This window comes from Amia ocellicauda, chromosome 4 (genome assembly GCF_036373705.1).
Source record: "Amia ocellicauda isolate fAmiCal2 chromosome 4, fAmiCal2.hap1, whole genome shotgun sequence".
Classification (NCBI taxonomy): Eukaryota; Metazoa; Chordata; class Actinopteri; order Amiiformes; family Amiidae; genus Amia; species Amia ocellicauda.
Genome location: NC_089853.1, coordinates 52,472,316 through 52,486,699, shown reverse-complemented (window position 1 = coordinate 52,486,699; position 14,384 = coordinate 52,472,316). Strand labels below are relative to the sequence as shown.

At 37.8% G+C, this 14,384-nt stretch overlaps 1 protein-coding gene and 2 long non-coding RNA genes across 4 annotated transcripts; 2 read left to right on the top strand and 1 right to left on the bottom strand.

Moving 5' to 3' along the window:
• The first annotated feature begins 334 nt into the window (after window positions 1-334).
• On the top strand, window positions 335-2,229 carry LOC136748913 (uncharacterized). The gene is made up of 3 exons (XR_010816661.1): window positions 335-588; window positions 1,102-1,285; window positions 1,369-2,229. It is a non-coding gene; the product is annotated as an uncharacterized LOC136748913 (long non-coding RNA).
• Window positions 2,230-5,467: 3,238 nt separating this feature from the next.
• Window positions 5,468-8,993, bottom strand: LOC136748740 (uncharacterized). Its single transcript, XR_010816616.1, has 3 exons — window positions 8,782-8,993; window positions 5,871-6,062; window positions 5,468-5,780 (listed from the first exon to the last, which is right to left on the bottom strand). It is a non-coding gene; the product is annotated as an uncharacterized LOC136748740 (long non-coding RNA).
• A 443-nt stretch (window positions 8,994-9,436) lies between these two features.
• manbal (mannosidase beta like) lies at window positions 9,437-13,614 on the top strand. Of its 2 annotated transcripts, none has more exons than XM_066702743.1 (3): window positions 9,437-9,529; window positions 10,058-10,289; window positions 12,091-13,614. In XM_066702743.1, the coding sequence occupies exons 2-3, from the start codon at window positions 10,140-10,142 to the stop codon at window positions 12,196-12,198; spliced, it is 258 nt and encodes an 85-aa protein (XP_066558840.1). In that variant the 5' UTR covers window positions 9,437-9,529; window positions 10,058-10,139; the 3' UTR covers window positions 12,199-13,614. The 2 variants fall into 2 exon arrangements, with proteins under 2 accessions (XP_066558840.1, XP_066558841.1); XM_066702744.1 differs by lacking the exon at window positions 9,437-9,529 and adding an exon at window positions 9,557-9,618.
• The last annotated feature ends 770 nt before the right edge of the window (window positions 13,615-14,384 follow it).

Genomic DNA, 14,384 nt, shown 5'->3' with positions numbered 1-14,384 from the left:
ACCACTTCGAAGAAAGCCCCTTAATGAAAGGTGCATTGTCACATGTGGAAGCGTAATTCAGCAGAAACATGGATCAGTTTATTCTTTTTAAAGGGAGCAAAAGGGTAACATTGAAGGACGATGATATGAGCGCGGAGAAAATAAGTCGAATTCTTCAGGTGAGTACAAACCTGGTCAGTGTTATTAGGTTACAGAAAAAAACAGCCAGTAATTATCGGAAAGCTAGACGTAGTTAGCCTTTTTGGTAACATCTAGTGTGGTCACAGGTGTGAGTTTAAAGGGAGGAGGGTGTAACAGCTAATTAACCTTAACCTTGTTGTTGTTTTTAAGGTTTCGTTGCAGACTCAGTACTTAACGGATGATTCGAACATCACTTCACTTCAGCGTCCTAGACCTCACTGCCCGTGGACATTATGAGATCCATGGGGACGAAGTGGATAGAGGGCTTCTCTCCTCGGGAACACCCCCAGCAGCCGCCGCTCAGCGTTTCTCCTTCACATGCACCACTACACCCTCTGCTGCTGCTGGTTCACCTGCCGCGGCTGTCTCAGCACCTCCGAGAGAGTCCATGACTCGCTCGTTTCAGAGGTAGGCCTATATCATTATTTGTATTAACTTAGAAGGATTCTGAGTATAATAATGAGCCACAGTTATGTTCCTTTTTATAATAATAATTTTTAACATTTTACACAGTTAAAAGGGGTAGGCTATATTTCCTCAGGAACTATACTCACTGGTCACTGGCTATTCAATGTTTTACTTAAACTTGTGAAAGTTTATACAGATTAATTTATATTTTTTTGTTTATCACTGTCCTTTTCTTATACACCTGGGCATTTGTTCCACTGTTGATGTATATTATAATGTAATCTGCTTTAATAGTTTGCCGTTTCTTAGGTACTTTTCTATTTTTATCCATTTCTTAATACTGGACACCTAATCTCTCAGAGCCAGACATAACTCAAATGTCTACGTAGCCTCCTTTTTTAACAAGAATTACTGGAAATGATTGTGTGGCTGACGTGTATAATGTGTGTGTGTGTGTGTGTGTGTGTGTTTGAATTTAAATTTTGAACTTGTAATGTGTATTATGTCTTCCAGATCCACTTACATAGCTGATTTAGTTAATTGAGGCTGAGCAGGATGGTGGTAGTCCGTTTCATCGAATGTGAGGCTACAGTACATGGCAATGTCGGGAAAGTTCAAGATGCTCTTGGCAGTTATGATCCTGTAATTCTCACTGATGCCCAGGGTAATGAGATGCTTGACTCTGAAGGAACTAAAGGTACATTTTTGTTTGTATTTTTAAGCTGCTTAACATATCAAGAATGATATGGCAACCAGGTCATGTCATCCCCATGTACCCAGGGTCCCTCTACTGGAAGCAGAATGCCCGCAAGGTTTTTGCCATTGCAGAGCAAGATTTCACAGAGTTTCAAGGCAGGAAGAGAAGGTACACAAAATTTGTGAGTACATTTCTCACCTGCACAATCTCTACTAATCTATTTAAAATTACTTTTTAGCTCAAGTCGAAAAGATGACGAGACTTCAGCTCTAAGAGAAGTCTATGATAAGATAGAAGAGGTGGTGCTGGCTTCACAGGGCCTTCAGCAAGTTATCTCAACTATCAAAGAGCTTTCCGAGATGTCCAGTCTAACAGGGAGTCCAAACAGAGAAAATAAAAGCAGCTTTCGCTTGCATAGTGTGCAAGGGTACGTGATGTATGTACATTGTTTTTTTGTTATTCTTTTTTTTAAGTATTTGGACACTTAAGCTGCACTGTCAAATGTATGAATTCCATTGCATTAGAGAACAAAAAAAATAAACCTTTATTGTAAAGAAAGATAAGCACCCTTTTCAAGGAACATATTTTACAAAAAAACATATTTTTTAAATTATAATACAGTAGACCAGGGCTTCCCAACCTTTTCCATTCCAAGGCCCACTTGATCAACATCATAAATCTTTGAGGCCCACTACCCACAAAATCCATTCAAAAACTAATTTTTAAATAAATTTAAATACATTTGTATAATTTGTCAATGATGTCACATTAGCTAATAAGTGTATAGAACTGAAATCATTTTTTTTTTTTTCAATTAATCCATATAAACAAAATAAAACATCCCCTTGTAGTTTAAAATGTGTTATGTTGAACAGTAATCGTGTTTTAATTTATTTTGAAAAGCACATGATTTATATATAGGTAGGCTATTGATTTAACTTGCATGAAAGATGTTAACCTTCCAGTAATATCACTTTACTCTTAATAAACTGTATGTGTGGTGACGTATGCATGTTATCTTTAATTTGTATTTTATTCAATAGAGAAAATAGTGTCTGAAATAACGAATCGGTAGTAAAACGGTGTAAAACCCTTGATGAATAAACCCCGGTGTTCAGTAACATTAAAAAAAGACAACTATACTGAAAGTAGTAAATACAAAAGACACTGGAACACAGTAACCTTAATAGTTGGGTTAACTAAAGAAAAAGACTCCCTTCTACAGTTTGTGTCAACATTATATATTTTTCAGTATATAATAATAATTCATAATAATGGGTAAATTGCAATGAACTTAGTACAGAGCTGCTTACTAACCATGGGATCATCTCCAGTTAGTGCGCTGCTTTCAGTTTGATGCAATTGACCCATTAAACCTAATAAATTATGCATATTAAGTTAAATTTACATTGATTAAATCATCCCGGAGAATGGTAGTTCCTCCGTGATATACCACTTTTCAGTTGTACAGCTTACATTCAACTTCTTGTGTGTCGTCTGTGCATTTAGCAAAAAATCCCAAACGGCAGATGTTTTTTGAGACATTATTTATTTTATTTTTTTTACGTTTGCATTATATTGCACAACACTTTGCACGATGGCAGATAGAGAAACAATAATGCAGAATAACACAGAGTGGTCCACATGCATGCTGATAGATGGGGGGATAGTACTCTTTCAGAAGAAAAAAAAAATTATCAGTGTAATCGTACATTTTCAAAATACATTCTTTAAATTTAATCTGGTCCAATACCTGCTGACACAATGGTTTTTAACTTTGTTATATTCCACGACTTTTATTTAAGTAATGGGCATTATACAAATCAAATGTAGATAGACTACGAGTGACATCTGAAGTCAATGGCTGTATTTGAAACCACATACTACCCATACTATACGTATTACATACCAACATTTCAGTAATGTTGAAATGTTGGTATGTAGTACGTGTAGTATGGGTAATATGCGGTTTCGAATACAGCCAACTTCGATCAACAAGAGAAAAAAAATTAAGTGATTGTCACGTGACAAACCTTCAAAACCTCCGAAGGTCTGGAGACCGAACGGTCCTTCGAACCTTCCAAGACAGGCCTAATTATTATTAAAAAAAAATTTAACAAAAAATGTATTCCTATTTTAAAAGCATTTAAAAATATGTTTGTGGCCCACCTGCAGTACCTCTACGACCCACAGGTTGGGAATCACTGCAATAGACCTTTTAAAATTAAGGGAAATTATTTGGACACATGGTAATTACTTCTGTAAGGATCACAAGTTCAGGTGTTGTAGTATTTAGCTTGCAATCCTGTTCCTGCTATCTATTCAGTAAATGCCACTTTGGGTTTGCTTTAAGTGCTGCATGTACTAACACTTGGGGGCCACTGTACACTCACCTAAAGGATTATTAGGAACACCTGTTCAATTTCTCATTAATGCAATTATCTAACCAACCAATCACATGGCAGTTGCGTCAATGCATTTAGGGGTGTGGTCCTGGTCAAGACAATCTCATGAACTCCAAACTGAATGTCTGAATGGGAAAGAAAGGTGATTTAAGCAATTTTGAGCGTGGCATGGTTGTTGGTGCCAGACGGGCCGCTCTGAGTATTTCACAATCTGCTCAGTTACTGGGATTTTCACGCACAACCATTTCTAGGGTTTACAAAGAATGGTGTGAAAAGGGAAAAACATCCAGAATGCGGCAGTCCTGTGGGCGAAAATGGCTTGTTGATGCTAGAGGTCAGGGGAGAATGGGCCGACTGATTCAAGCTGATAGAAGAGCAACTTTGACTGAAATAACCACTCGTTACAACCGAGGTATGCAGCAAAGCATTTGTGAAGCCACAACACGTACAACCTTGAGGCAGATGGGCTACAACAGCAGAAGACCCCACCGGGTACCACTCATCTCCACTACAAATAGGAAAAAGAGGCTACAATTTGCACAAGCTCACCAAAATTGGACAGTTGAAGACTGGAAAAATGTTGCCTGGTCTGATGAGTCTCGATTTCTGTTGAGACATTCAGATGGTAGAGTCAGAATTTGGCATAAACAGAATGAAAACATGGATCCATCATGCCTTGTTACCACTGTGCAGGCTGCTGGTGGTGGTGTAATGGTGTGGGGGATGTTTTCTTGGCACACTTTAGGCCCCTTAGTGCCAATTGGGCATCGTTTAAATGCCACGGCCTACCTGAGCATTGTTTCTGACCATGTCCATCCCTTTATGACCACCATGTACCCATCCTCTGATGGCTACTTCCAGCAGGATAATGCACCATGTCACAAAGGTCGAATCATTTCAAATTGGTTTCTTGAACATGACAATGAGTTCACTGTACTAAACTGGCCCCCACAGTCACCAGATCTCAACCCAATAGAGCATCTTTGGGATGTGGTGGAACGGGAGCTTTGTGCCCTGGATGTGCATCCCACAAATCTCCATCAACTGCAAGATGCTATCCTATCAATATGGGCCAACATTTCTAAAGAATGCTTTCAGCACCTTGTTGAATCAATGCCACGTGGAATTAAGGCAGTTCTGAAGGCGAAAGGGGTCAAACACAGTATTAGTATGGTGTTCCTAATAATCCTTTAGGTGAGTGTATATATAACAGAAAGTGATAGCATGGGGTAATCAGTATTTATGTGTTTTACTAAATGACATGTCTTTTTTTAAGGTAGCCAGGACAAAACTTGCCTTTTTGCTTTTTTTTTTTTTTTTAACACACCCTACACTATATGTACAACTTTTGTGACATTTTATATATTGCAGGACCCATTGATCAACCGGTTTTTGCCACCTGCTGCAGAAGCCTGATCGGATGCAAACTTTGTGTTGATCAGTTGATCAGTGTTTGAAATACAGGGAGGAAGATCTCCGTAACAATGTCTTTCTGAAGCATTGTTAGCTCTTAGTGACATCATTAAGGTAGAGTAGGCCTGCATTACTCAGAAAAAAATGTTTAGCTGTTCAGTGATTTCAAGTTTAGTTCAGTGGTTTATTTGACAGTTGATATTTAAAGTTTTGTTACACAGCTGATTCAGTTAAAACAAGAACTAACAAGAAAAACAGATGTACTAGTTTGATGCTGACAGACACAATTAACAAAATCTTACATTTATCATTTTGTTTTACGTTTCTAGAAAGAGCATTTGATGGAAAACCACAGATAAAAGCCAATAAGCATGGCCTTTATGAGTATCTTTTGGTTAGGTTGACTAGAGAGATCAAAGCCTCTTTAAAAGGCAAAGTTTTTGTTGACCGCATTATTGAGCAAATAAGTGATGTCTGGACACAACTCAGAAAACAGTTGTTCCACTGTAACCTTCTCATGTTCACTCGTGAAAGGGTCCATTTCAAAGGCAGAAACATTTGTCAAAGAAGTATTGTGTCCATGTACAGATCAGCTGCTTCAGTTCCATGGGGCAGTAGTGCTGCTGAGATTTTTTTTGCACAACCACCCTGTGCAAGCTGGTTGGGGATTCCTTTTCCTGTAACCGTTGGGGAATGTTAACCATTATTAAATTTGTTATGAATGTCAACTGCTTGTCGAGTTTTGTTTTAAACATTATTTAGCATACCAGGAGTCCTGTGGTTGTTCCAGGCCTCTACAACCCTGCTTATGCCCAGATGACACAGTTGACAGACAAGGTTAGACACACAGTATCTTGTTAGGTTGCAGTCTATGTCAATGACTTCTTGGTCAACCAGCTGGACAACAGCCTCCTTCAAAGGGTAATTAACCCTGTTATTAATTTCAGGCCACATCCTCTCTGGTGAATAAACAAGTGATAAAACAGGTGATCAGTTATATCACAGTGGACTAAAAATAATTCAGTACCAGGACAATGTTGTGGAGTCACAAGTAAACTTTTTCTGTAATGTAGTTTAGTACACGTAGCAGAAAATGTAAATACTCAAGTATATGTACCACTGTTGTGATTTCATTGTAAGCAAAAGTTCTTAAAAATTGCATATTTTTATTGAAAGCATCTTACATCTAATTTTAGAATAAAATCAACTAAAATAGTTAACAAACATAAGTAAATGTATAAATCAAAACTGTATGTCGGTCTGAATATAGATGGATACAACCAGTGATATATTTCTGTTGATTTTCAGGTGTTTTTGGTTGTTTGTAAAAAATTAATAACTAGTAATTTTATTTTTGTGAGGATTACCAACACTTTTCACAAGTGCAGGTGAAACGAGACTAATTAAAACTAAATTGTTAATTTCATATTTCATCTATTGCAATCTAGGGCTGGGCGATATGACTTGTTTTTATCCCATCAAGCTACAAAATAAGACCAAAGCCATTTAAACAACTTTATTTAATCATTAAATATGCAAAACTACATGCAGGCTGTCATGGTAAATATATGCAGAATGCAATATATAACAGAGCAAGTGGTGTGTGATTACTATTACATGTGTTATTTTATGGGATATATATTTTTTCACATGCATATACACATGATTTACTGTAACATAACAATAACACAAGTAATAGTAATCACGCAACACGTGCTGTAAAATGGTACAGATTCAGTTATAGTTACCACAGCCGAGTTTATAGTGGCGCATTTAACATCTGCTAGACAGGGACATTTCTCCTCTGACTGTCGCGTTTCGATTCTGCTTACTGGTACAGCACGTGTTAATACTAAATAGTTTTAATAACATTATTATTAATAATAATCATAATAATAAAAAAAACTGTTCACCATCTCATGAAACTTTCTGAATCTGTTTGCATTGCTTTCCAATTTATTAAAATGCAAACAAACTATTATCCTTTAATTTTATACAAATTATATCCGTCTAAATTAGCGGGGTTGGGGGTGCGATCGTGTATTGTCGTGGGTGCTGCTTGCAGACCGAGTTTAGCCCGGCGACGAGAGTGGGGCTGACCGTGTGCGCTTGTGCATTAAAGTATCTCTTGGTTGTGTCGGTTATTGTGTGTCAGTTCACTCTGCTCATGTCTGTCTGTGTTTCTAATGCACATTTCTTGCCGCATCCGACACGTGTGGAAGAACCGGGGAGAACGCAAACCGTCCTAATGAAGAAAAATACTGCCGTAAATAGTGCGATTTGCGACACCACGATATAAATAGAGCATAATATGAAACGATAGACGTTTTTCTATCGTCAAACGATATATATCGTCATATCGCACAGCCCTATTGCAATCTATAGATATAGTACTACTTTGTTCTTATTCTTTTTAAAAAATTGAGTCTTCAGAACAGTAATATTTAAAATCTAAACCACAACACAATGGAACACCTACTTTTGTTGATTGGGTGTGATGATAAGATGGTGTTTTGTATTCGCTCTGTGGTCAGCAAGGATTTCTTGAATAAACAGTGTCAAGAAGAACTCTTTGCCGTAGTCTACTCTCATTTGGTCCCACATTCCATTGTTGATTACAGCAGGCCTTAAATGATATGTTCAAAATGGGAATGGCAGTACTCAACACTGACTCTTCTATATGCAATATATTCAGATGTAATATATGTTCAAGCCAGAAACTCTTTTTAAATACAAACCTGTACTCTTCTTCATAAATAGTGAGGTTATTCTTAATTGGCATACAGGTATAAGCCATGATCTTGCTGCTATAGCCATCAATTGCTAGGACATGTGTTCCAAACATGCCCACCTTCGTTTTGATCTAAATGGAGTTTGTGTCCTGTATAAGCCGTACGATAGGGTATAGGATTAAGATTCCGCACACCCTATGACAAAAAGAGGGAAACAAATACTGCAAGAATTACAATGTCATGTTTGCATTATTTGTCCAATATTTGTTAATAGTAGAAGTAGCAGAGGTAATGCCAACTATAGAGGTTGAAATAGCAAATGTTGCGGTAGCAGTAATGTAGTAGTGTGTATTATTAATAATATTTAAATAACAATCCCCTGGGGCAATTCAATACTGTTTTGATGGATATAAAAATAATGTATACGAATTATTATTATTAATAATAATAATAATAATAATAAGAATAATAATAAGAATAATAATAATGGCTTACAACTGCATGGTATGGCCGATCTACTGTCCGGAGGGCTCGTCCAACCCGACTTTCAGCAGCTCGAATTCCCTTTGCTGCCAAATAACCGATCATCAATTTACGACCGCGCAGGCTCAAGCAGGCTTTTTTAAGCAGAGACAGAAGCAGGTCTTTGAGTTTTACCGCACTTCGGTCATGGTGATCAAACCAAGATGCGCAATGTACAGTATCATCGGAGCATTTTCAACCGGCCAATAGACCGTTCGAGCTGTGAACAAGTCCGACAGTGTATGTTGGTAAGCCATCTTCTGTCCATGCCTTCCCCTTAAAAAAGTGCTGGGCAAATGACGATAACTCAATCCTAGAACCGGCGCTGATGAATACAGCTTTGTCGAGATAAGACCATAAGACACCTAGGCCAATATTAAGATATACATATTAAGATATTAAGACTTAATATCTTATTACTTACTTCTTGTACTGCTATCGATACAGCTATCTCCAGCTGAGTGTCAGACAGTGACTGGCACAAAATCTTCTGACACTCCTCGCCGAACAACCTCGCCCGGCACTAAGTTGACACAGGTGCTCTGCAATGTCCGTGTGCGTGTTGTGTTTTAAAATCATGTCACAAATCACCTCTCTGTATGCTTCCAAAGACATGGCTCTAAGCTCTCATTCAACAGTGCGTGGATAAATTATTTCCGGGTGTCTAATTTGGCTTAAGAAAACCGGAAAAATCTACTTTTTTCCATATTCATTTGTGCATTTTTTAAATGTTTAATAAAGGTGCAAAGAGTCATAAACAAAAATCTGAAAAGACGTCTATTTAATTTTGTGCGCAGCATTTTGTGTATACGGTTCTAATTCAAATTTTGGTATTTAAACATTGCATTTTAAAAATACAACAACCGTTCGTTTTTTATTTTTCTGGTCATGGTTAAAAAATGAAAAAGGAATGGACGCAAACGTACACGGACCCCATTTAAATCAAAATTCCAGGGTGTAACAGAACGAAATGTGAAAAACTCGAAAAGTGGTTAATACTTCTATAGCCACTAAATACCAAGCTTTAATAATACATCCCCACTGTAGATGGCGGTGTTTCCAACATTTAGCTGTTTTTTTCTTTTCTTTTCCCTTACCAACCGGATATTTAGTTTGTGTATCTGACTGTATTTCCTGTAGGATCTTACTGAATGAAATCACACAGACGTAGGGTACGTATCATTATTATAACAAGTAAAACGGAAACATTTAAATACTATGTAACGCAAAGTGGTTATTGTGAAAGAAAACAATCATAATGGTAAAGAGTTGCTTTATTTTTCAGCGTTTTTTTGTATTGTATTACCCATCCCTGAGTTGAATCAACTTAATGTGTAGGTGCATGCAGCTTACTGTTTTTGGTTGGTTTAATTTAAACGCAACAAACATGCATTTCATTATAATTGTATCGATTAAGCTTTCGCGGTCGCTTATTTTCACATAGCATAAGCTAAGTAAATATATATAGCTAAGCTTTAAATTCGTTTCCAATTTGCAAAACGTTGTTCTATACATACATGTATAACCTCCTGTACCACACCTCATTTCTATTGAAAACAACAAAGCCTTGTTAATGTCATTTAAGGCCAGGGTTTGACACGTGTAGTTGCTGTCTGAGCACAAATTACCATTTGCACTTTGGAGTCTGATTTATTCACTTATGGTTAGGGATCGGTGCACTTATGCAAACTTTTGCTCAGTCCATCTAGAGCTTGAGACCATTTGAAAGGGCGTTGTGGCCGCACTGCAGGGAGGTCCAGATCACAGCAGCACTCAGGAGCCATGGCCACGGAACTGGACCTTTCGCCCCCGGACGTCCCGGAGCCGACCTTCCTGGAAAGTGTCCTGCGCTACGGCCTGTTCCTGGGCGCCCTGTTCCAGCTTGTCTGCATCCTTGCCATAATTATCCCTTCTTCCAAGGCACACGACCAGGTACCTCTCCATGTTATCAAGGATTTCGTTCACTCTCCCCCTCCCTTAATGCATTTGTTGAATTTCTGTTAAAAAGTTTTGCTTCCTGGAGAGAGGGAGAGAGAGAGGGGAAAAAAAGGAAATTGGAATTTCTCAGGCATACCTAACAATGAGAATGAATGTAATCAGAAAACATTTGTGTTTGGCCTGAAGTTGATTTGTTTGACATTCCACAGTGTGAGTGAAACGCTAATAAAAGAGAGGGTGTGTATATATATATATATATAAATTAGTCCGTATTAGTCAGTACATTTGCCTATTTTTTTATTATTATTATTTTTTTGTAATTTTCCAGCTGCTCAAATGTTGTGCCTTAGTTTAGCTGCTTTTTCTTTTCTCTGAGACACAGGGTTTGCTGTAAAGATAGATGTGTAGTTTTTTGTTGTTGATTTTATTAGCCTGTCATCCTTGAGGAAACCTACTGCAAACATTGGGATTTTTTGTGAATTTAGATTATTTGTGTTGGTTCTTTTTTATGATTACTTATTATGGATTAGATCCTGAAATAAGCGTTAAACTTTATCTTTATGGAAAAGGAAACCCCTCCATCTGTACTTTTTCATTATCAATGGAAAGGGCACTAGTTCCAGCTTTTGGTATGAAAAGCTATAAGGAACCACCAAGTAGGCAACTTTCTGCTCTTTCATTTATTATTTACTGGCATTGAACATCTGATGAAATGTTCTCTGTTGGAACTGTCTTGTATCATTTCTCTTCTGATTTGCCATCTCATGTGTAAAATTAGCTTCTAAAAAATGTTCCCCAAGGGAACTGCACAGCATAACATTTAACATAATCTATGTATACCATCCCTCAATTTATGCCTTAATTTGCCTTACTGCCCGCAATCCTTGAAGAACACAAGGGAGATGAGGGCAGGGTACTTGCATCCCTAAACAAAAAGGGTCATTGGAGAAAATGTCCTTTCGATTTTTAAATTAGAAATGTTTATAAAAAATAAGAATTTCTATTTTTGTTGTATTAATTTACTTTAATCATACTGTTGAAGCATAAAGAAATTGCACGTTTGTATCGCTAAACCTCCTATCTCCTCTAAATCTTTTCTGCCACTCCACTTTACTTGAATCAGCCTCTCGCATAATTTCAGACAAAGTGTGTCAGTGATCTTGAGTTTAAATTACACCTGGATGTAAACACCCTGGACCTGGACCTGCTTCTTATAGTAATCATATCAGGCAATCCATGTGTTGAACTCATTAAATACAATGCAAATAAAAGCAAAGGGGTGAAATTAGGCCATTATCTGACTGGCACAGTGCTTAAAATAACAAGGGATATCACACAAGCTGATTAATTTCCCAAGGGCCTGATTCGTTCCCCCATGTTTTTACAGCATAACAGGCCAAAGCCCTTTTCAAGTTTTTTGAGGGATAAAATTGACAGCATTCCACAATTAACATTTATTTTGTATTTTATTAATACCAGTGTGGGGTAGTTCAGGTTTATATGCACCTCAAAACATGTAACCTGTGGAGAATTTGGTTAACGTAGCTGGTTTGAAATAGGTGATAGGGCCATGGTGGGCCATAGTTAGACAGGTTTTGTGAATTGGTAGACCTAGAGACGGACAAGAACGTGACCCAAACAATATTGCTCTTCTCTTCCGAGACATTTTGGGCAAATACTACATTGAAGATTTTCCCTGTGCTATCTGTCACTTATATTACCATTCCAACAAAAACTGACCTGTGACCCCCGCTGTAACACCACTGTTTCTAACGTCTGGTTTTTCTACCACTAGGAGGCTGAACCCCATGATATGCGCGGCGCTGAGCAGAGCCGAAAACCCAAAGGGCCTTTGCCCCAGGTTCGACAGAAGCCAAAGAAAGAGAGCAAAAAGAAGAGATGAAGTGCTACAAGACATGTGCTTGTGTATAAGGGAGGGCAGGGGAGGGGGTTGTGTGGAGCCAAGATGACGTGTGTGTGTGAGTGAGTGAGTACAGATCCAGATCCCTAGTAAAAAAGTGATAGTTCTAGAAGTTTGGAGTTCGACATTGCCTCTGTCTACATAAGTGGAGGCAGCGGAAAAAGCACGTCGGTGGGACAAAGGATGGAAAATCACATCTCTCCAGCACTCCAGTTCATATGCTTTCCAGCAAGGTATCCCGTTCAGGAAAGAGATCTCTCAGGTGGTTAAAGAGTTAACTTTCTGCCTAGTTGCTGCATGGCTCCCTTCTTAAAATTCCAAGAATGTGGGGGAAAGCTGAACTCCAGGGCACAGAATGAACCCTTTCACCACCAAATCCACAAACTGTATCTCACTGTACCATGTGCTGGTTCTGAACCCTGTAACTTAAATTTATCATGTGTGTAAAAGCTTTATCCAATTAACACGGCACTGCTCCTTTGGTAGTTGGAGGCTGAAAGTTGTCTTTATTTGCATCCCACCCACTTTAATCGTTAATCGTGGCGTAAGTTTTTTTGTTTTGTTTTGTTTTTACTAACAATGGTCTATTCTTCACTGTCAGTTAGTACTGCACTCAAAATCTGGAAATGAAACCAAACTCCCTTTACACAAGCTTTCCTGAAGTATTTAAAGTGTTTCCATGGGTTTATCGCTTTCTGTTTGAACAAGTTCATGAAACACTCCCCTGCCCACACACCCACGTCTCATTGCATTAATTATTTGCTTTATTTCCGGTATGTGTTTTCACCCTACAAATACAGATACTTATTCGAGCAGAAGACTCCAATCCTGGTGTGGGAGGGCTGCAATCGAGCACGTGTTACAGATCACCTTTAAACCATCGATTTATATGGACTTAGGACACATTTAATGCTAATCAATTAAGCAGGTCCTTTGATAAATTCTGTCACTTGTAGATCATTTGGATCTCCAGAACAGCCAATCAGGACCTATGTTCTTTTAATTGAACAAGACTCTTGCTTTATTGATCAATAACAAACCAGTGTTTAAAAATGATGACTTATCAGACTAACTTAACTGGGACATTCACTTAAAAAAAAAAAAAAAAAAACGAATGGTAATGTGATGTAATATAGTTACGTTCAAAATGGCATATTAAGGTCACCAACCATTCATGCAGCTACAATAAGTATTTGCAAACCATGCCTTGCATTGTATCAATCACACTACTGCATACACATTTAACTGACAACTCCAAAAAATGCTTTAAGTTGATCAAAAGCTTTTAAAATTAATGTGCAGGATTTATTTATTTATTTGACCACTTTGATTGTGTTCCTGCAAAACATGGCTTACAAAGTAGTCATCAAAAAAATAAACTTTTTTTTAATGCACTAAGTCAGTGTCCTTCGTTACATGCCTTGGGAATGTCACACTGTAACTCACTTTGAATTTCTGCAGTGGTTTGACTGGATTACCCCAGCCCAGATTTCCTTTTAAATCAATGCTAAATGGTGTCTGCCTGAACTGCCTGTTCATTTGCATTGTAGTTATTTGTTTTTATGTGCAGCATCTTGTCTGTACACAACATTGCAGAGAAAATCAGAGCAAGAGTGAACTTGTACAATCCAAGTCTTTGTGCAAGTTGAGACTCATTTTACACCAATTGGTATGCAGAAAAGTAAGAAGTAAAATCCACCATTCTGTTTTTTCTTTTTCTTTCCTTTTTTCTTTTTTCATTAAAGTCTAACAAAGCCCTTATTTTCATGCTGTTAGTCTCGCACCTTATCAACAATAATTTGGGAGCCAAACGCAATGTAGCCTGAAAGGTTGGGCGATAATGAATGTCACCTCAATTGTTGATCTGAGACTAGTCAGTAACCAGAAATATATTTTTGCAGTTACAACATCCAAATTGAGCCCTGTCTTTCATGTCCCCTGAGAGAAAGAGAGAGAATATTTTGCTTATTGAGATGAAGGAATGGGATTTAATGTGGCTCTAAAATCTTTCCCAATAGCCTGTTGAAGGAAGGCCCATTAATATAAGATAATTTGAATGCCAGTGTATACATCTAACACTACATGGCTTTGTAACACAGTGGCTCCTTATGAATGGTATTCCACATCCATTTAGAACTGTCCAAATATATAGTTTTTTCTGAAATGGA

What these genes read in the sequence shown, in the direction of transcription:
- manbal (XM_066702743.1), top strand. Translation starts at nt 10,140, where the DNA reads ATGGCCACGGAACTGGACCTTTCGCCCCCGGACGTCCCGGAGCCGACC. An exon ending in CTTCCAAGGCACACGACCAG is followed by an intron (nt 10,290 to 12,090) that starts GTACCTCTCCAT and finishes TTCTACCACTAG; the next exon opens with GAGGCTGAACCCCATGATAT.